The 23,377-nt window shown below is 31.8% G+C and overlaps 1 protein-coding gene across 8 annotated transcripts in view; it reads left to right on the forward strand.

Annotated features, from left to right (window-relative positions):
• Positions 1-23,377, forward strand: part of LOC126748432 (CUGBP Elav-like family member 2) — an 870,157-nt gene that overhangs the window by 422,983 nt on the left and 423,797 nt on the right. For all 8 annotated transcript variants that reach the window (XR_007664709.1, XM_050457685.1, XM_050457680.1 and 5 more), the window contains one exon: positions 17,275-17,537. Coding sequence is in view for 7 of the 8 variants with exons in the window: in XM_050457685.1 (XP_050313642.1) it covers positions 17,275-17,537 (263 nt within the window). In the remaining variant the exon portion in view is untranslated. The remainder of the gene's footprint in view (positions 1-17,274; positions 17,538-23,377) is intronic.

Consider the following 23,377-nt stretch of genomic DNA (forward strand, 5'->3'; position numbering starts at 1 on the left):
TCATTGGAAATTTATCTCAACCACCGGAAAAAACAGGTAGTTAAGGTAGTTTTTGCTTAGCAGCTTATTGTCTTATTCATAATCATAAAAACATTCTTCGAATACGTGCGTATTCGTTTGGAATATTGGCCATCGTCCTGGATATGATAAATTTGTTTACGACTGCTTTAAATACTTCGGTAGTACTTTTTGAGAGACTATATTCTACAATTTTTAAGCCATAATATTCTCCTTCTTCATGGTGGTCTTCTGCCATAAACTTTCCCTTGAAGATCGGTTTTTAAAAATTTATACTTGCTTTCATTCCTCATATTTAAGGTACTCAAGCTTTCTTCTCTTAATAGTGGTTATTACTTCCAAATCCTTATTCATTCTCTCCATCACTGCCTTGTTGGTTACTATATCCCTGAAATTTCCAGCATCCTTCTGTAAAGCCACATTTCGTAACTTCGAGACTTCTTTGTGTTCTCTCGGTTAGTGTCCATGACCCCATACCACAGAAAATAATCGAGAAAATATAGCATCAGAGGAGTCTGATTTTAAGTCTTAATATTGAGGTTGTGACTTTTAAATAGTTTAGCCATTTGGGTAAAGGTGGCCCTTGCTTTCTGTATTCTGCATCTGATCTCCTGTGAGTGTTCCCAATTATCATTGATCATGGTTCCCAGCTAGGTGAACTCTGTTACGCTGCCTATTGGTGTGATGTTGATCTTCCACCGGTTTAATGATTACTGATTAACATGAATTTGGTTTTACTAATGTTGATTTCTAAGCCAGAGTTACTGCTCACGTCTTGTATTTTGTTCATTAGATCTTGTAAGTTGTTCATGTCATCAGCGGTCAGTAAAGTCTGCGTACCGGATGTTGTTCATTTATTCTTCATTCAGCAAAATCCATTTGTCGGTATTTTCAAGGACCTTTTTGAAGATTTGCTCCGAGTAGAGATTAAATATGAGTGGTGACAGCATGCAGCCCTGTTCGAAGATGCCCCCTTTATGAAGAATGTTTACTGTGTCCTGAGTATAGTATAGTAATTGACTGATTCTTGTAAGGGTTTCGGATGATATCATTAACTCTATGTTGTCCATCATTTAATTCATCAACGCGTCTATGATATTTTCGTGTTTTATACTATTGAAGGCCTTCTGATTATCTATAAAATAGGAAAAAATATTACAAATATTTTATATCCCTACAGCGCTTGTAGACAGAAAGGTACATGCCTTGTACCCATACCCTTCATAAATCCAAATTGTGTGTGTTAAAATCTTTTCTCGCAGGTCCTATAGATTCTGGATGGTGATTTTGAGGAACAGCTTTAGCATATGACTCATAAGACTTATTGTTCTGTAGTCACCACATGCATTGACCCTCTGGTTCTTTGGTAACATTACGAATTCAAATATAAGCCATTCTTTAGGAATGTTCCCAGTATTGTAGATGTCATTAAAAATGCCAGTCAGCAATGTGATAGACTCATCGTCAAGAAACCTGAGGAATTCCAATTGTACTTCATCCGGACTTGGAGCCTTTCCTTCCCTTAAAGTAATAATGGCAGCTTTAACTCCTTTTGTTATAATATCAGGTCCCGACTCGATTGGTGGATCTCCTCTATTCATTTCTTCTCTTTCATATCTTCTCCATCAATCAGCTCTCCACTTATGAGTTTTCACACATTTTTCTTTTTAAACTTTCTTGTAACTTTCCTGTTTGCATTAAGCCTAACGAATCTGATTTAAAAAATGTCTATTTCTTGCTATGTCTCATCCAACTCTTTTTATTTGGCCTTTTTTTGTATGTTGCGGAACCGTTCTTCTGTTTTTTCCCTTTTTCCATGATTAACAGAATTTTTTCATCTATGATTAAGGTTTCACTCCATCATTCATCAGATACCTATCTTTGACATTAATTGTTGTTTCAGCAAGTATCATTATTATTTGTTCTTCTGTTTTATCAGTCTCCTCGGCAGCCATTCTGCATTTGTCGTGTCTTCACTTGGTTTCTTACTGTATCATTTTTAATTTTTCTGCAATTATATTTTGGTTGTTTTACGTTCTTAAATGTTGTCCTAGATTCTCCTACAAGTGAAAGCTTGAGGAGAATCTAGTTAGTTAATTTGAATTTTCTCTTCATCTTTGTATTTACTAATTTTAGTTTTTTCTTCAGTTTATGGTTTTGGATTTTTAAAATGTCTGTAGTATCTCTGTCAACCTACCAGTCCCATATACCATCAAACTTAAGTTCTTAATATTAGGGAATTAAGCGATTATGCTTCCTCATAAAATGCAACCTACGTATAAGCAAAATTATCTAAGCTATAATTTCTTAGACATTTTTCAAATAAAAGATGTTTTTAGATCTAGCACAAAATACTTCTTAGGAATGCTTGAAAATAACTCCAAATTATTTGAGATATCTGGAAAATAGGAGTTTTTCTCTTAGATTATTCCTAGATTTGTCTTAAGCCTGTGACACTCACAATATTTTATTAGAAAAACTGGAAAGTTATGGTGTGAGAAGATCTATCTGAGAAGAAGAGAAATAAGGGATGAAATGAGTCTAAAGGTACACTAAGTGGTATCTACCTCATGTTACTGCTATTTGTTTTCTATGCGAGTAATATAACAGTTGGCAATCTGCACAACAGCATACATATGGTGAAATTTGAACATGATAGAACTGGTTCGTTATTAGCTTATTTGAACTCCTTGATATATCTAGAGCGAATAAAATAAATAGACAGTGGATTTCTAAAAGAAATTACACCTTGGCTCTAGTAATATTGTCCTATTCATCAGCACCTAAACCAAAAACCAAATTAAGTGAAACAATTGTCGAATGTTTGTAAGAGAATAAACTCAATTACTAACTTCGATATCCAAATATCTTGACTCTAATAACTTCAAAATTATTTATTGTAAATCAATTCAATTGTCATATTTGTAAGTTAACATTTTAACGATATCTGATAGTTAAAAGGTTTTGGAATTTAATTGCTTCAAATTAATTCGCTTGACTGTATATCTGTACCCGGGTATGCATCCACGCTTGTGAAGCTGTTTCTATATCTTCGGTTTATCAAGATATAATCTATTTGGTTTTGGATAATAAGTCCAGGAAGAAAAGTCGGAAAGAAGTCAGACAGCTGGACCTCATAGAAGGTGTTTGTTATTACAAAGTCAGGATGCAAATACACTGAGAGTTTTCCCTCCTACATTTCTAACGCCAATGTTGTGAGGTCCAATGTGTCAGATAAAGATAAGGATTTCTTGCTTAGGAAATGTCTTTATAAGATCTTTAATCTGAGAGTAAAATTCTCCTACTTCCTCCTTAATGTGATCAATGGTAGGTGCATATACCTGTATTCTGTTGCTGTTCGCTGGTGACGTATTAAGCATGGAATACAACATATTCTAAAGGCACGATAAAAATGAATACGCAACTAATTGAATCCTATAAAAGCAAAATCCGACAAATTCACTTTTAGAAATTTTGGAAAATGAGAAAAAAACGATAAGGGGAACTTAAAAGCTCAATATCTTTTTAAGTTTCTTTATATACATAGAGCAAGTCATCAAGCATCTAATTTTGAACAATTCAACCTGGAAAAACATCTTAGTGTAAAGTTATGTAATTTTTTTTTGTCAGATTTTGAAACCGACCATAATTGATTTGTCGTATTTTGTAAAAAAAAAACTTTTGTTTTTGAAATACGTATTTTATTACGGAAAAATTTAACAAACATAGATACTTATACCGACATTATTTAAAAAATAGTTTAAACTAACAAATCACTTAAATAAAGCATGTTTTCACACAAATTCTTTTCATTTTCTGGAGTTTCTATGTTCTCCAGATTTTCCAATTCGTATTTTTCAAGATTATTCTTATAGTATTCCAATACATTCAGTTCTTTCCATTTATCTCCATAATGTTTGGTGGTTGGAGGAGTGTTTGGACATCCTTTAGCTTTTTAGGATTTGGCTGTATACCCTTTTAAACTAATACTGGTTTTATGTCGGTTGGTGGCTTGCCCTTTTTTAAGACTAATTTGAAAACACCCAGATCTGATTTATAGGACTGCTCTCCTCGAATCGTAACCTGTCCAGAACTAGTGCGATTCAATATGTACCTCTTGCATGCATTAAATGAGAAGTGCCATTGTCCAGATTTTTTATATTTTTTTTAATTCGAGCGATTTGCAGGGAGAAAAGAATACCCAACAACTGGAAAGATAATTTCTAATTTTGAGACTGAGTGAGGAGCCTTCTGACTAAGCCATATGGTACACATTGTAATTTAAAGTAGAGTTTTTATTCTGACCTGCACATCCGTCAGCAACAAGTCTTACTTTATTTTTATTCCTAAGGTCTAGTTGTCAAAGTTTGTAAAATACAGCACTTGCATTTGATCCCTTATGCTATTCGTCTTTATTACAAGCATAAATTGACAATTTTTTTTTAGTGAGGGGTAAATGTGAACTGCCAGTAACAATGGTAAAATTGTAAATATAAAGCTGGCGGCTATAATAAACTGATTGGTCAGGAATCTTTGGTAGGACCTGATTCTTCTGGCAATCAAATGATATTGTAATTAGTTCAGGTTTTTCTTCTTTTAAATGGTCAAAGAAAGCCTTGGCGCTTAATTTATGTACATGTCTTTTCATCATTAGTTTATTTTTTTTATTTTCTCATTTTTTCTGTTAATTGGAGACACACGGAACACACATCAGTGCGGGGTAAACCAAAGCCAATGTTATAATTGGTATTAAATATAATTGCAAAATTACTTTTTTTTTACAAGGAGGGTTGGTATTTCGTTCATTTTTTGACAGTCTATATAGTCTCCACATCTTTGAAATACTAAGTGTTGAGGGTAAATATTTGCGGTTAGATCTGTTTCGGCAATAACGAGACTCGAATACCTTAAAACTTACAATAAATTTTATTACTGACTCTTTTTTCGCACTATATTTTCCAGAAATTCTGTCGCCACCCCTTGTTTCAGACGCCATTTTTCCGGATTCTTTAAACTTCTTTAAAACCCCATTAATCCGATCTTTACCAACTGCCAAAATTTTAGTGAATGCATTCCTGCAAACTGGAACCAGTTTTAAAGTATTGGCCTTGGGAATATTATAAACAACTGAAAAACTTCTTTTAGACGGGTCCTTTTCATTTTGGGTCCTTTTGCGTTTAATATCTCTAATCAGGCAGTGCTTTAAAATTAGGTTGAAATGAACTGCAACGATACGATTTTGTCGCGTGTTTACATTTTGGATGCTCCGGCAAACTTTTATTCTTGTATCTAGAATATTGAATATTATGCAAAACACTGTCAATAAGTTTTAAAAAAAAACTTACCTCTCATTTTGCTCTCGTTTTCTCTTCCAAGTTTCTGGTTTAGCCACTCTTTTCCTTGCTAAGAGAGGTGTCGTAGGTTTTATTGACTCTGTCAATTCCATTTTATAGAGTTTTAGGCACTTAAAACTTATTATTTAATAAAAAAATTGGCAATAATTAATTAAAAATTCAAAATACTACTGTTCGAGTCCGCGAACAACGTTATACTAACAAACATCGTAAAAAATTGGCGCCGGGAGCGCCGTGATTGGTCGAAATGGATTTGTCGGTTTTTGTTACGACGCGTTGGATTTGACCTTAGGATTTGGCGGATTTTGAAACTATAGCCAATATTCTACTTTAAATTTCAACATATTTTGACGGTTTTTGAGACCACAAACCTATTTAAATCTGCAGATTTTTATTATGTAAACAGTTGAAAACAATAATCTTTTGACCAAAAGTGGATTTATCGGGTTTTGCTTCTATAGGATTCAATTATACCCATATATTTTAGTAAGTTTGGAAAAAGTTTAAATAAATATTCCTAAAGGGTCCTAAACTATAATATATATAAGTACTAAAACCAAAAATTCTGTCCGGTTAGTTGATCACATTATGGTAAATAATTATAAGCAGTTTATTTGAGTCTTCGGTTAACTTATTTGCAATAAGTAATTCTTTAATTTGTTTATGTTTTTTTAATAATGAACACATATAAATCTGATAGAAATTTTACACCATTTTTCTTCCCATATAGATCCCAGGCATTTAGGTGAATACTTTTATATTATTAAGCAACATTTATAATAATATTGAACATTGTAAATTTTATGTAGTCAAAAGAAATTAAATAAAATAATTTAAAGAACTCTATTGCTTTTGCATTAACATAAATTCAGTTAGTTGTTCTTTGAATATAAAATAATGTACTGGATTTTGTATAATTCGTTATTTATTAGTTATTTGCTTTATTATTGAATATAATCTAAATAATTATAGTTTTTTACGTTAATAATTATTATAAACAAAACTAATAATGCATTGTAATTTAGGTACTAAATGACATATAACCTTTATGACAATTAATTTTTCAGTGTGCGACATAGCCAGAATTGTGTAAAATCACAGTTTTTCTGTTTTTAACCATAATTTAATTTTTTTGATTTATGTATGGAACATTGGAAAGGCAAAATAATTGGTTTATTTGTTTGTCATTGGACTAGTTTAGCCGTACATTCAACAGCCATTATTTATTGATAGCAACTTTTCCTTTCTTGAATACATTTTATAAACATGATTTGCTTTTTTTCATAAGACGTCAAAATTTAATTATTTATTTAAAGCCTGCAACCAATGAGAGCTTCGAGGATTTTTTATTAAGTCAGTTCCTTGTTAGAGAAGATAAAAAAACTGTTAATTTTAATTATACAAGAACACATTTTTTTTCGATGTTTTAATATCAATGAGTTTAAAGCCTCACTAAAATACTCACAATATACAGCTACTATAATTATATATCATATACAGGCTGTCGCAAAATTAGTGGACGAAACGCGAACCCTGTATTCTTTGGTCAAAAATAACCTCACTTTTTCCTATAAACATATATCGGCAAATGCCCCCCAAGGGAGCTACGCCACTTTTAAAGGGGGCACCTGAAGATGGTTTTTTCCACTTATTTTCGAAACGGGTAAATATAAAAATTTTAAATTTTGGTATTCTCCCAATTTTGATATGCTGAATTTAGTTGTCATTTCATAATTTTCATTATTTAGTCAGGTGCGTATCATTTAGGGGGTGAGCCTAAAAAAATACCTAAAAAAAATTGTGTGCAAAGTTTTTGTTTTTTTTTTTAATTTTAAAAATTTAAAGCCTTTTACGTAAAAAAGTACCTCTTGGTCAATAACGCTAGGAATTACCATTTTCGAGAAAAACGCATTTAAAAATAACGCTGCATAGTATTATTAATAAAATTGCAAACAGATAAAAATACTAATTTATTTGAGGCAAATGTTCAAACAAGTTTCCGTTTTCCTGAATGCATAACCTGGATCTTTTTTGAATGTTTTGGGTCGATCTAAGAATTTCAAATCGGTTTTCTGATATTTGGCCTGCAGCTGCGAGAATTCGCCTCTGAAGCTCTTCTGGAGTATCAATTTCGGTGGCATAAATAATATTGCACATATTATCCCAAAGATAATAATCCAGAGGATTAAGGTCGGGCGATCGTGCAGGCCAGTTTATTCGACCACCTCGGCCTATCCATCTGCCTTTAAAATTATTGTTCAGCCAGTTTCTCACCTGTCGGCTATAGTGAGCTGGTGCCCCATCATGCTGAAAAATCATTTCAGTCAGTTAAAGCCCTTACTCCTAGAAAAAGTTGCCTCATCTGACCACAAAATTTTTTGACGAAGATTTGGGTGATTTAGAATCCAATGACAAAAGTCTACTCGAGCTGGAAAATCTTCTTCTTCTAACTCCTGAACCCTTTTATAATGGAAAGGATGGTATCCTAACATCTTAGTTATTTATCATATTTTAGTTATTTATCATATTTATCATATTATTTATTTATCAAATTTAATTTTGCTTACATTTGACTTTGGGATATTGGTAATCTCTTCTAAGGTTCTCAATGATATTTGAGGGTTTTCTTCAATTAAATTCAGTACTTCCCCATAACCATCATTTGCAATTGGTCTTCCTTGCCCTCGAGCACGTTCGAAGGATCCATATTCAAGTAAATTTCTATGAATTCTAACAAAAACTTTCCAATGTCGAAGCCTTCTTGCAGCAAACCTCTGCCGATACTCTCGTGCAGCGGCATGTGCGTTTCCATTGCAAACCCATACATAAAATGAATATCTACTTTTTCACGGGTCGAAAAGTCTTCCATAGTTAAAAAGATATTAACAATTTAAATGCAAAATGACAATTAATCAATTACAACAAATGTTAATGTCATTATGCAGTGTGTCAATTTTTTCCAAAGCCTGCTACTAAGTTTTCATAAAAATTGGAGTGAAAATAATACTATGCAGCGTTATTTTTAAATGCGTTTTTCTCGAAAATGGTGACTCGTAGAGTTATTGACTAAGAGGTACTTTTTTACGTAAAAAGCTTTAAATTTTTAAAATCTATAGAAAAAAAAACAAAAACTTTGCACACAATTTTTTTTTAGGTATTTTTTTAGGCTCACCCCCTAAATGATACGCACCTGACTAAATAATGAAAATTATGAAATGACAGCTAAATTCAGCATATCAAAATTGGGAGAATACCAAAATTTTAGATTTTTATATTTACCCGTTCCGAAAATGAGTGGAAAAAACCATCTTCAGGTGCCCCCTTTAAAAGGGGCGTAGCTCCCTTGGGGGGCGTTTGCCGATATATGTTTATAGGAGAAAGTGAGGTTATTTTTGACCAAAGAATACAGGGTTTGCGTTTCGTCCACTAATTTTGGGACACCCTGTATAGTTTAAATACATTTAATGACACTTATAAAGTTAAAGAAAATTAGCAAATATCCAAAAATCTAGAGACACCCTAATAATGGCAATTCTTATACGTCTAAATCTCTCCTTTTTTATTTAAAATATTAAAAAGCCCATAAAAAATCGCTTAGGATAATTATTAAAAAATTAGGCTTTTATGGATTCAAAAAGGAATTTGAGAAAAGGTACTCGATAAATGATTATTTACTTGCAATGTTTACAAATAAACAGAAAGATGCTCCAAGACAGCCTCATATTAATTATAATTTTTTTTTACTAGATAATTTAGCATACTTTATAACCTTATTGCACTCAATAAAACAAGAATTTATTATAAATGAAAATTATGATAAAAATTGGCCAAGATGCATTTGCTTAAGCTCATTTCAAAGCTTAGTGCTAAGCCCTCTTCTGTTTAATATGTACACTACTGATTTGCATAAATTAGGTTCTGCTTATAGCATTACCCGATATGCTGATGATATGCGATTATACAGTATCAGTAAAAAATATAAACAGTATACAAGGAGCGGTCAAATATTAATGGTTTGGAAATATCAACAATGAAAACATGAGGAATCAAGCGAGATACTTAGGAAAAGTTTCGGATATAGTTTACATTGTATATAAAAATCCAATATGGCGTCCACTATAAAGACCGTTAATCTTGTTTACCATTAACCTATAAATCGTTTATCTGGAAGGTATCTAGTAATAGGGCAGACCATTTGTATCAATTTAAATCGAAAACAAACAAAAAATTGTTATCTAACGGCTAACGGTTGGAAATGATGAAGGGTCTTATCCTAAGTATTTATTAAGGTTAGTAAAAGTTGCAATATTAAAAGAAATTCTTTTTTTTTGACATCTCAATAATGTATTTTATTGCAATAATAGTCTTGTATTATTAATCGGTACAAAATGTGGGGATAAAGATAGACCTAGAGAACCAACCTTAAATATGTTTTACATTAATACCTATAAGGTTTTTACGAAATAAGGCTGCAACATATGAAACATTTTTTCATGTACACAGTACTGAGCAAGTATTTAAACTGATAATTTAAAACTTGAAAGCTATAAATGAATAGATTCCTTTTGTGGAGATACTAGACATGGTAGTACAGCAATCTTCACTAAAAATTCATTAATAGTAAAATAATTAGATAAAATAACCAAATTATCTTGAAAATCTAAGAAAATGATATGAAAACAGAATTTTTAGATCTAATGGAATCTTATGATCTTATGCACCAGGATCTTGTCAATATTAGGAATAATCCTTGTCTCTATGATGTCAATATTGTTTTAAATTTTTATTTTTTGGGCCGATCCAAAATTGAATGCTGTTGCTTAGTCTGATATCTAACCAACCAAGTACATGTCATCTACCAAGGCCATGGAGAGCGTACAAAGAAGATTTTTTGTGTATTACTTTCGACTTAGTTTGGACAATTACTGCACATCCATTGGAAGACATGTGCTGTTTGGGGCATTTTTAATTTTTACGTTAAATTTAACTGGAAATAGAAGTAGTAGGATTACTCCTTTTTCAGTCCCCAAAAAAACCCTTCTACTAACCATGTAGGTAATGCATTTTTTGTTCATTTATCAATCCCTTTACTATTATAGTCTTCACAATATTAGTATAGCTGGTTAGTCAGAGGATTAAGCAATAACCCTTTTTTTTAAATTAAAATTGAAGGTAATGGGATTTTTGTTAAAGCAACGCAAATAATTGCTTAAACTTAAATACAAAAGAAAGTAAAATTATTATATTATGGAGCAGTTTAGTATAAAAAAGAGACTAGATCCTCGAAACAATGGCAAGTGAAAAAGACAAAAGTTTTATCAAAACAACGTCCAAAGGCTTTTATGATTGTGCCGGGCACTCTCCATAAAAGTTCCGAGTTGTCTGAAAAAGCGAACGGAAAGTCTAATTAGTTGAAGGTTTTTAAGTACTTTTTAATTTTTCGCAAGATAATATCCCCTCGTACAATATTCAGGCGACATTGTAATCAACATGAAACTAAGAACGCCCCGCCCCCCCACTTCATAACGGTGTTTAGTCGCCAAACACGTTTGCAGGAAAAATGCCATTATGCTCACGAGCTTTAACGGTGTTATAAAGTTTTTAAATACCGGCAAAAGTTTTATTACTTAAAAACTTTTTTACGAGTTGTCGCGTTTCGTGAGAAGAGCCGTATTAAAATATTAAGGAGTTTCTTAGTTTGTGTTTAGTTTTATTAATTGAAGACCTGCCCAGGTTAACAGTATTTTGGAAAACAAATGCTCGATCAGCAACTGCACTATTTAATCATAAATGTCTCGATATAAATTTAATGCTATTATCGTTTTAGTCACATGGATTTATTTTAGAAGTACACAATAATATGATCACATGCAGTTATGACGTTTAATCCTTTAAAAGAATACTTCTTCTCGAAGTGTCTATCCTTTGTGGATGTTGGCTATCCCGTTAGTCTAAAATACTTTATTCACTGACGCTCTGAATAGAGCTATTAATGTCATTCTGGTTCATTTTCATGAATTTTGCAGCTACGATATTCGTCTGCGTCCTACTGACCTTTGACCCTCTGTTTTCTCCTGAAGGATGAGTTGAAGAAGGTGTATTACGTTCGTTCCATTTTGCATGATATGTCCGAATTCTTATAATTTTTTTGCATATAACATTTATTATTTGTTCTCGTTGTTCACCAATGCGTTGCAATACAGTATCGTTTGACTCGTGGTGTATCCATGGGATTCCGGGATACTCGTTAGCGGTAAACTCTAGATTGGCGATGACATTTTTACTGATAATTAATTTGTATGTCTTCTTACCGTTTATCTTCATAGCATATCTATTGCATGGAGTGTCTACCTGAATAGTCTCTAAAATCCTTCAGCAGTATCTACTGTATTAGGTTATTTATTATTTTTCCATTTATTACAACTTCGTCTTTTAGGTTAGGGTTTTTACGATATATTATAAATAAAAGGTTGCCAAAAATACAGCCTTAATTTTTCCTTACTATTATTTATTATGGCATGGCGTTTTGTCTCGGATTTGAGACTTCTTCAGATGGCTGTTAAAAAATACAAACAATAAAATTAAAACTTTTTGAAAATTACAACAAAATATGAACATAGGATATAAACAAATACGTAAACAAGGCAATAGTTATATAATTACTGAACCTAAAATATCTAACAAGAAACACAAGCTTGACCAGAAGTAACGTAACGTAAAACGTTCAGTATAGGTTTTGTCACTTAAAAAAACCCACAAAAACATTTAAAAATTAAACTATAGTATCAGTATCGATATCTATATAGGCATGCACATATGCATGACTGATATGACTGACATACCAATGAATAACCCATGCACATGAAGCTCTTAACAACTTCTTAAAAAAAAAAAAAAAAAAAAAAACGCGTCAATCTAGATATACAGGGGGGCGTTTAATTTTATATTTCACAAAGTTCTGTCAATCACCTCTTCACACCTCTTCACCTCTAACTAACCTCACTTTGATATGTCAAATGGGCACCCCATCATGCGACACATCATTGTAAGCAGTACTAAAATGTCTATCCAACAGCGCTAAAAACATTAAATCGGTTGACGTACTAGCGAATAGTGACCAAATGCCTGGGAATAATAGATATTTTATCAACTTAAATTAGGTGAAATGGTTGCCTCATAGTGTCACACATTATTTTAAATAGCAAACAATTTTCCATCTTACTTCGCCAAAAAAATGGATGCAAGTTGAAGCGATTTACCAGTAAAAATCTATAGTAATAAACAGTTTATTGAGTCCAAATAATTTTGTGCGGATGAAATTGGTGTTGGGATACTAAATGAAAATAATTTGTATTTCCAACAAGATGGAACTCTTCCACACTACGCTTTGACAGTTCAAAAGTCGCCTAATGAACATGTTCCCGGGACGTTAATTGGCAGACATGGTACATTTGAATGGCCCGCACGGTCACCAGACTTAACACCACTAGATTTTTTGCTTTCGGGGCATTTAAAAAGCAAAGTTTATAAAAACCCTACCTGAAAATATTAATGATTTAGGATCGAGTTACTCGTAAATGTAGAGATGTTAGCTGACAAATACTTGCGTGCAGAAAATGTTCGTGAAGAATTTTAGAGACTTTATTAGTGTCTCGCGAATAACAGCGCGTATTTTGAGCACTTAATAAAATAAATTCCTTAAACTGATTAAACTGTTTATTTTTTAAACACCTATTTGCATCCTTACTTTTTACAAGTCTATAAACTTACATTTTTTATACACCGTTAGGTGCTAGATTGCATGCTCTCATCACACTATAGGATAGCCATATGATACTAAATGATACCAAAGTATGACGTCGATATAATATTCATCATTACCATACATTTTAGCTCCTATTCGCTGGTCGTGAATAGTCCGGAGTTCCCATTTCACATATCAAAGTGAGGTTGGCTGGAGTAGTACGGAGATGATTAACAGGACTTTTTTTTCCCCCTTGTATATCTAAATTCGCGTGTTTTTTTTTAAGCTATTAAGGTTGGTTTATTATATATTATTTAATTTTTAGTAAAATCCTTAAATATTAACCCCTTACTGCATGATTTTTTATTTTAAGTTGAAAAAAATATACGTGATAGTTTATGCCGCAAGATTAAGTAGAAAAATATTTAAAAAAATTAATAATGTTTTGTTTCTGAAAAAAATTACATTTTTGACATGTGGCAGATTTGGCACAAATTTTCCCATAGGAAAGAATATAAAAAAATTACCAGAAAACGTATTTATTTAAAAACATTATAAATACATCAAAAAATATTTAAACTAAATATAAACCTTAAGAATATTTAATTATTCCACGTGAAAACGGCGAAAACAATTTCGATCTTTATTTAAACACAACCTGACATTAAACTTTTCACATGTAATTTGGGTTTTACCCTTACACTCAGGAAATTTGCATCTCTGGCGATCTTTATACCACTCAGGACGATGGCCCACATTATCGCGACGAATTTCTTGGGCTGGTATTTGCGCAAAAGGATATTTCCTTTTTTTAAATTCTAGTTGTGGCTGAAGTGCGTAACTAGGTCTGCCTCGCTTTCTTGATATTACATTAGATCTTGTTAGAATTTCCGCCCTTCCAAGTTTCAACTCATTCAGTGGCAAATAACATTCGTCAGAATTCGTACTTATGACCGATCTTCTCCATAATATCCAACTGTTACAACATAACATGTCAAGGAAATGAAAAAAAATTCTTAGGTAAAATTTTTTTTATCTTATTAGTATCCTATAATAGCCTAGCATGGAATCCAAAAGATCCACACCGCCCATATAATTATTGAATACTTCGGTTCACTTTGGACGAGGGATCATAAGGTGCTTTCTTTTTAATGTGAAATAGGTTGACTGCCTACATAGGTTGATACTGTAGTAACTATTTTATTATCAAACCACGAAACTACAGACACATCTGTATCATCCACTCGAGCCACTTTTTCAACAACCATGTCCCTTTCTTTTTTTTTTCATTGTAGATTCCTTAGGAAAATCAAAATCTGGAATTCGATTTTTGCGAACAGTACCAAGAGGCAGAATGCCCTCTTTGCTGAGATAAACAAGTAGTACAAAAACTTTGTAATTTTGATTCCTTGGGACTGACTCTGTCAGTTTTACTACCACATTACCACTTGCTCCAAGATCTGGTTGATGAGCAACTTAGTTGGTCCAGAAAAGAAATCAAAATCATTGCTGAAGCCTGATACTCCACTTAGTACAAATACTTTGTAACCCCATTTATGAGGTTTTTTCGGATTATATTGCTTTAGGGTTATTCGAGCTTTTGTAGGAATAATTTGTTCGTCAACTGCAAGATGTTCTTCTTTTGGAACAAGTAAGTATCTTTCTCGCATTTTTTCTATAAAGAGGCGGATTTTGAAAAGCTTATCATAGTCAGGTTCATCACGATTGTGTTGCTGTTTTGTATTATCATTGAAGTGAATAAAACATTTTATTTCTTCAAATCTATTGCATATTATAGCTTCGGTTATTGCAGTAATACCCAAGGTACTGCTCCAATAAGTTCAAGTAGATGGCAGGTGTGCAGACATGTATATGCAAATTCCAATAAAAATATTTATTTCTTCCTTGCTTATATTTGCTGGTTTTTCAGGCCTACATTAGATAGCATATAAATTAGTCTGTTCCACTATATACACAAATGTTTCATCAGTAAAAAAAACTTGAAAAAATCAAAAATATATCGATTTCTAAAGATTCAGTTCCTTTGAATAATTTGTCTTCCTCAGCTACCTTCATATTATGTTTTTTTCTCATTCAAGAACCACCGTGTTTGTTTTCTTTTTCTTGTACGCTGGAGCTAGGGTTGAAAAGGGAACATCATCTTCACTATCAGAATAATCGGTTTCACAAATTATAACATCCTCAACTTCTCTCTCAATCTGTTCATCTTCGCTGGACTCTTCCAATAAAACTTTAGAAAATAGTGTTCTGTTTTGGTAAAGGTTGTCGTCTGACAAATTTTCATCTTCACTACCACTTTGATTTGGAATATCAACAGTTTTGGTACTGTAAAACCGTTTTGGATCCACCTGAAAAAATAAGTGATTTTTTCCTTTACTGCAAGTTGCGTCAAATATGTCACAAGTAAATAAATGACAAAAAATTGACAACTATATGCATTGAAAGGCATAATTATACCCAGATCTCATGAATAAATACTTACCAAAACATAGATAATTTTACAAATTAAAAAAAATATTTTTATGTGTTTTATGATCACTTCAACTTTATAAATAAACGTTGTAACACGTGGATGCCGGCGGCTAAACAAGATCTGACCTAATTCACAAAATAAGCGCTAGGTGGCGACAATATTAATTGAAAATGAAGAAGCGAAGGTGCCAAATATGGGACAAATTGTGGTCGCGGCATAAAACCACAATGCCTGTTTAAGAATTAGGTTTAAAAAACATGTTCCAAATTTGGCACAGTATGCGGTAAGGGGTTAAAGCTGAAATAATCATTGTATCGCATGAAAACCAGACAAGGCATATTTTTTCTTTTTCTGTTTGCTTTTCGATTTTTAAAAATGTTACGATTATTATTCTATAGAAAATAGCCACATAGCATTAATTTAGTACAATTGACTTATATTCACTCTAAACATGGCATGCATAACTTAAATGAACACTGGCGACATTTCTTCGGCTAACTTTTTCTGGCTAAATGTGGTACAATCAGATTTTTGGTACCGCGAATGGTATTACCACAATCATTAAAAATTGTGCTAAACTGATCGACATGGTACTTATTTCTTCAGCTTGTTTTTTCCAACGAATTTAATGTTGAAATAAAATTGTTGATACCATTGTGCGGTTTTCTAAAAATCGAATAATTTTCTTAAAAGATAAACTTCATGCTACGCGTTTGCTACATGGAGCTAACTTTTCTTAGATAATTCAGTGCTAAATATACATTTTTGATACCATAAATAGTAGTTCTAGACAAGTTATGATACCAACGGCGTTCTGGCGTTACAAGGTAATCATTGAGAGGCTTAAGAAAAAAGAATTAAGAATTACAATAACAAAGTTGCAACTCTAAAAACTGAAATAAAAAAAAATTGTTGAATAGTTCTAGTAAGCAAAATAGAGTACAACTTCTACGCATTATTCTGGAGAATACTGTGATTGCTATGCTTATACTAATCTAAATTTAAAAAACCTATCTACATGGTACTCTTTAGCTAACTTTTTTTTTATAATAAAATACAATAATTATACTAAATCCACGATAATATTTCCACAAGCATCAAACCTTTTTAAAATTACGATAAGCCCTTTAAAAAATGCTAATTTTATCATGTGAAGTGAGTACTGTATTTAGGCATAAAAAATGTTAATTCTTTGACTCAACGAATCTAATAATTATTTCCGAGACAAACATTTTATTTCATTCATGACTTTTTCATTTTATGATTTTGGTTTTAAGTATTACCCTTAAATAATTTCATATTTAATTCGTATAAGTTACGTATATTAAAAGAACCAACTTGTTCCTTAATAATCGTTTATTTAAAACATTTTCTTGTTACTCTAACAATTTTAATTTTTTACCTATGGTTCCCTATGCTCCAAGTATCTGGAACGACGATCTCTTAGGCGAAAGAGTATGGAATGCTCACGCTAGATCCAGAAAGACTGCTATACATTTTTTATTTTTACTAAACCTATTGTTTACTGATGATCTTCTGACCTCTTGATGATTTGTTTTTAATTTTCAAGCCTAAGTGAAAGAGTATGACATAAAACCTCAAAATTTTTAAAAACTAATCAGGCCCTTTAATTCCATAACTAATATTATATATTTTATTTTCAGTTCGATCGCAATGAACAACAATAACAGCACACAGGCGAACAACAACAATAACAGCAACAACAACAACAACAACATTCTCGAGAGCCGCGAACGTAACATAAAAATCGAAGAACAGGAACAACCAGATCCAGATACGATAAAAATGTTCGTTGGCCAAGTGCCGCGGTCGATGGACGAGAGCGATTTGAGAAATATGTTCGAAGTTTACGGACGGGTACATTCAATTAACGTTTTGAGAGACAAAGCGACTGGAGCGAGTAAAGGTAAGTCCAGTTTTGTTTGCTTATGGTCCTTCTTTGCTTTTTATTTGCTTACTTTTTTACCAGAGTTATGACGTGCATACTATTATGTAAAGAAATACTTCAACCCAAGTCATATATACATATATATTAATAGTATTAAATTATCTTTTGAGATCAGGTTATCCGTTAGCATGCATAACTTAAGTGGACGCCATGTACACTTTTTTATTAAATAATGCTTATTTGATCTACTATTATGGGAAAGTATTAAACTGTATGAAGCTAAAAATATCAATCAGTGTTGGTACTTGTGAAAACTTCATATATGACTGGGTGCAACAACTAAAACTGGCTTGGTTGCTTGTCAAGTTTTATTTTAATTAAAGATTCCTCAGGCTGTATTACACGGAAAGAGGAGATATTTGATTTTAGAGAGAAATTTTCATATGTAAAATGTAATATAAAATTTATCATTTAGCCGTCAATACGTACGCCTTAAATGGGTTTTAAAGTGAGAATTTTAATAAATTTTACTTATATTTTTGGATCCATAATCCACTATAATACTGCTGAAGATCATCTGAATTTGATGAAAAATAGTCAAATATTATCACATTATTAAAGGAATTCATTAAGGAAAATCATGCTTAATTAAAATATTATTTTGTTATTTATTATATGCTCCTATACTTGAACAATATTCACAAATTTATAACGTTGGGGCCAAAGGCTACGAGTTACTAAGATACCGTCCTCGTATCTTCAAGAATAAAGAAATGTGTGTAGACTTAATTTTAGACATCCTGTATAGTGCCACTCGTTCAAACATATCAAAAAACCCTTTAGGAAATAATTTACTAAACTATTCAACAGATGAAATGCGACAGGGAAAACCCTTTAACTCAAAGACGTAAACTGAAACGAAACGTATTTGACTTTTATTGGCGATCATTTAATTGTGCCGTTAAATTAAATAAACTTTATTGGTCGAGAAAGTGGAGACATAAAAATATATCATTTTTATGGTTGTATAAGCATTAAGTTTTTAGTTCTCAGGTTAATAGGTCATATATTTGGCGATTTTACGTTTTCTTAAATGGTCAACAATATGCCTCGATTTAATTTACATGACATATAATTTTAATTTGGTTTTTTATTGGAAAATTCAAAGTTGTACGTAACTCGTGTTTAGCCTAAAAAAATTGAAGCAATACTATTATTTTAATTAAGAAGAAGCTATAAGAACATTCAGTATGAAACTCAATTTTATTACAAAATTACGCATAACTTAAATGGATACGAATTTTATTTCTAGTTTTTTATTAAGCAATCCGTTATAGCTCCTAAACCAAATAAAAAAGCTATAAAATAATTTTTAAAAGATTCAATTGCGCAGAGCTAAGAAATATTTTTTAATGTTAATGTGCATTTAGTAGCTGTGAAACGGAATTAGGACACAAACAAGTAAAATTATTAATATTTAATTTTTTTCAACAACAAAATGAGATGAAGACATTACATAATATGCCCAATTCAATTTAATTCAAAATATGCATAACTTAAATAGACCCGATTCCTGGTTTTCCTTTATTAAAAAGCTACTCACTATTTAGTTTGGAGCAAATTTGATTCCTTGCCTTTTTTTGTATTTGATACTAGGTTTTCGAGTCAATAAAATAAAAACCTTATCCAGCACGTTCAAACAAAGAGTTTTCTTGCAGAAGATCCGTACTACCTAAACGAAAATATTACTGTAGATTAGATGCATCTGATCCATGATCCTGAAACAGAAACTCATAACTCACTATCAAAAACGGTTGATCTATTGATGAATTCCATCCATTAGAACAGTTCAGCAAAGCAAGAACGGTTGAGTATCCAAATTAGAATGACTATTATTATAATTTTACTGAAGCCAGCTGAATTATGAAGAATTTCTCGATCCCTTTGGAATATATAAGTTACCCAAATACAATCGGTTGTATTGGATGCAAAAAACTCGGTAACCAAAGAAGCTTCTACAAAAACTCTGGCCATGTTTATCCATCGAAATTTTGATTATGTTGGAAGAGCTTGGAAATGGCAATAAGTAATCTTGGTTTTACGTCTTGGACTAGGTCTAAAGAGCTTAAGCTCATCTCATCCTTCTCCGAATTGAATGAAGAATTTTCTTACATAATAATTAAACTTCTCAAATTAAATTCTAACTCGAGCTGATATTCGTGGGCGTGGATAAGATTCTGGAAGGCAAATTAGGAAACTCCGAGTTCCCTTTCGCAAATCGACTAATAAGGAATAAATTCCATCGACTAGAACTACTAATAGGGCCATAAGTTCCCTTGAAAATATTGATAGATTTTGGAGCCTCATCAAGAGTTTGCCAAAGATTTTGGAAATATCAGTGAGTCACCTTGGTTCCACACCTGTAGACTAAATGTAAAGGTCTTAGCTTATTTCATCCCTCTCCTAAAGAAATAAAGAATTTTCTTGCAGAATATCTAAACTTCTTGAACGAAGTTATGATATGATACTGATTAGTAAATGAATTATGTCCATTGGAGGTATTAACATGAACCAGAAGTTCAAGTAAGAACCCTGAATGATTTCTGGAGCTTTAACATGAGTTATCAAATGCCAAAGAACTTGGAAATGCTAATGAGCCGTCTTGGTTTCACGTTAACTTGATAGGCAAGTAATCAAATTTGCTCTAAATTGAAGGAGAAATTTGGAAATAGTTTTTGTTTTTAGAAAAAGCGATGGCGTATAATTTTTTTTTTAAATATTCAATTAAAAATTCCGCACGAAAACCACTAATCAAAAATGTAAAAAATCTTCTAGATTTTGTTACTTCAAAGCCGTGCCTCCAAGTTCATAAAAATATGTCAACTACTTAAAAAATTATCACTAAAAAACATTTTTTAATTAAAATTTTAACACCCTGTATATTATTACGAAAGGGCAACAAAACAGGAACTCTCTCACATTAAAATATCTATAACTTAATATAGAAAATAACTAGGTATACATTAGTCGAACAATCTAACTGAAAGAATTAAAGAAATTAATTGAATTTGAAAAAAAGATATATGCATAACTTAAATAGACACTAGTCTCGTGTTTCTTTTAATATAAAAAAACAACTATAAAGGTCCTTATTTTATTGAGATTTTTTAGGTATTTAATTGATGCAAAAATATTAAAAATAATTTAGCAAATTCCAGTGATAACAAAAATGTTTTACTGTTGATTCCACGGTATAATTCCAACATTTGCTTACTTGTCTCCAAATCTTCATATTTTATTGAATATAGAACCAAAATTTTTAATACTTCTTATTTGGTAGATTTTTTAAAAAGGTACTGACAAAAAGTAAAATTCCTGGGCCTCTATATATTGGCCACAAGACAGGAACTCTTTCGCATTAAAAGAAATTTGCTAAAACTTATACTTAAAATTTTTAGGTATTCATTCTATTCAACAAACTGACTCAAAGAATTAAAAGAGAATAATTGAATTTAAAAAAAATATGCATAACTTAAATAGACACTAGTCTCACATTTTTTATTCCAGAAAATTCCTTTATACCTACCTACTTTAATAGAAAGTTTTTAGGTATTTAATTGATGCATTATTTGAAAATAATTTAGCAATTTCCAGTACTCACAAAAATATTTTACTATGGACTCTATGGTATAACTCAAAAATTTGGCTCTAAATCTTCATATTTTATTTAATTTAGAACGAAAATATTAAATAACATTTTTTTTTTAACAAATTTTTTAAAACACGTTCCTATGTACAAAAAATTAAATTCCTAGGCTGCTACATTTGGTCAAAAGACCACAAAAACAGGAACTCTCTCGCATTAAAAACAATTTAACTGAAAATTTTTAATTAAAAATAACTAGGAGTTATATCGAACAATCTGACTGGGAAAATTAAAAGAAATCAATTAAATTTAAAAAAAATCTGCCGTTTCGCATCAGTAACAAGTAATAATACAACGTGAGTCCCATTTGGAATCACAAAATGAGAATGTACATCCGTTTTCCCGCAGCGCAGAAATATTTTTTTAATTTCGAAGCTCAATGAGATTGAAAAGCTCGTGGACGGTTGGCTAATGGAATAAAATGAGGGACCGAATTGCTAAAAATTCACTTTCTAATGCAACAAAAAAAGTTTTATTGGATTTCCCAGCAGGGTCAAGTTCTTTGTTTGACTTGACAAACTGATAAAATATTTGATCAATGGCCTCATTGTGTAATATTATATTAATGAAAAGAAGTTTTAAATACTGTTTTATAAAATTTTCATGTAAAATATCCTTAGCTTAAAGCAAAATGTTAGATCTGTTATTCCTTATAAACTAGCAAATGTGTTATTCGTGGAGTAATTCAACAAAAATTAATTATAATTTGGCTTTTTCATGCCTATATCTACTTACCGAAATCGGGTATATTTTTCGTTGTCCGTGCAAGTTTCTCTCCTAATAATGGCTTTTCTCCTTTTGTTCCCAAAATAATGAGAAGTTCACACGGCAAGCGCTTCCGGATAATTTTTACGGCTTGTGCGGAAATAAGCTCCTTATTCATTCAGCGGGGTGAAACGAACTTTCCGGTCACAAATATTTTTTATGTCGTGAATAATAACACATTGTAGATCTGCAAAGAGCAAATTTACATAAAATAATTTTATATTTTCTTCGGGATTTTGAACGGTATAGCAAAATTACTAAAAAATATATTAAGGGAGTTACAAGATTAAAAATAAATAATCTTTATCGCCCAGGAGTAAAGGTCTAGAGCTCATGTTTTTGAATCATCAGTGGAAAGTTTAATAATGAAGGCTTTTTAACAAGAGATTACTTTTTTAAAACTTGATTTGATTTACAAGATTTACATCAAATTTTAAAAATTATCCGCATATTTTTTGTTCCTCAGGGATCTCCTCGTAGTAAGACAAAACTCTTGCGCCACACTATAAATACAGGGTGATTTTCAACCTATGCGCATAAACTTTGGAAATGATAGCTGATGAGTAATAATGAAAAAAAAATTGATTAAAATATTTTTAGTTTTAGAGATATCCATATTTTTTTAAATAAAAAACGTTTATTTTTTAACGTGCTTAATTTAAACTAATTTAAAGCAACTGTTCAAAGTTGTTTCCATTATTTTCGATACAGACTTGAGCTCGTCGAATCCATGAAGACGTACATGCACGGGCCAAACCAGGCTGTAGGCGAATTCCGTCACTGGCAGCGTTTATGTCGTAGCTCTTGCTCAGTATTAACATCGTTTACATACACCATTGTTTTCATATAACCCCACAAATAAAAGTCTAATGGATTAAGGTTAGGTGAGCGAGGGGGCCACCCAACTGGACCATCACGGCCTATCCATCGTCCGGGAAACACACGATCTAAATGATGTTGCACTGGTCGTGAAAAATATGGTGGAGCATCATCATGAAGAAACCACATGTTCTGCCTAACGTTGAGATTCACATTTTCAAGGAGCACTGGTAAATTGTTGCGCAAAAATTCTAAATACCGAGCACCAGTCAAACGATTTTCCAGAATAAAAGGTCCGATAAGCATCGCGTTCAGAATTCCAGCCCATACATTTAGAGAAAAACGTTGTTGAAAGTATGTTCTCCGTGTAATATGCGGATTTTCCAAAGCCCAGTAATGAGTGTTATGAAAGTTGAGAATTCCATTGCGCGTAAAATTTGCCTCATCCATAACTAAAACGTTCATGGTAAGGTTTGGGCTTAACTGCTAGTGATGTAACAATCACTCACAAAAGTGTACTCGAAGCGGCAAATCTCTTGGAAGTAGGGCTTGTACCCTCTGCACATGA

The sequence above is a fragment of the Anthonomus grandis genome, chromosome 22, assembly GCF_022605725.1.
Source record: "Anthonomus grandis grandis chromosome 22, icAntGran1.3, whole genome shotgun sequence".
NCBI classification, from domain to species: domain Eukaryota; kingdom Metazoa; phylum Arthropoda; class Insecta; order Coleoptera; family Curculionidae; genus Anthonomus; species Anthonomus grandis.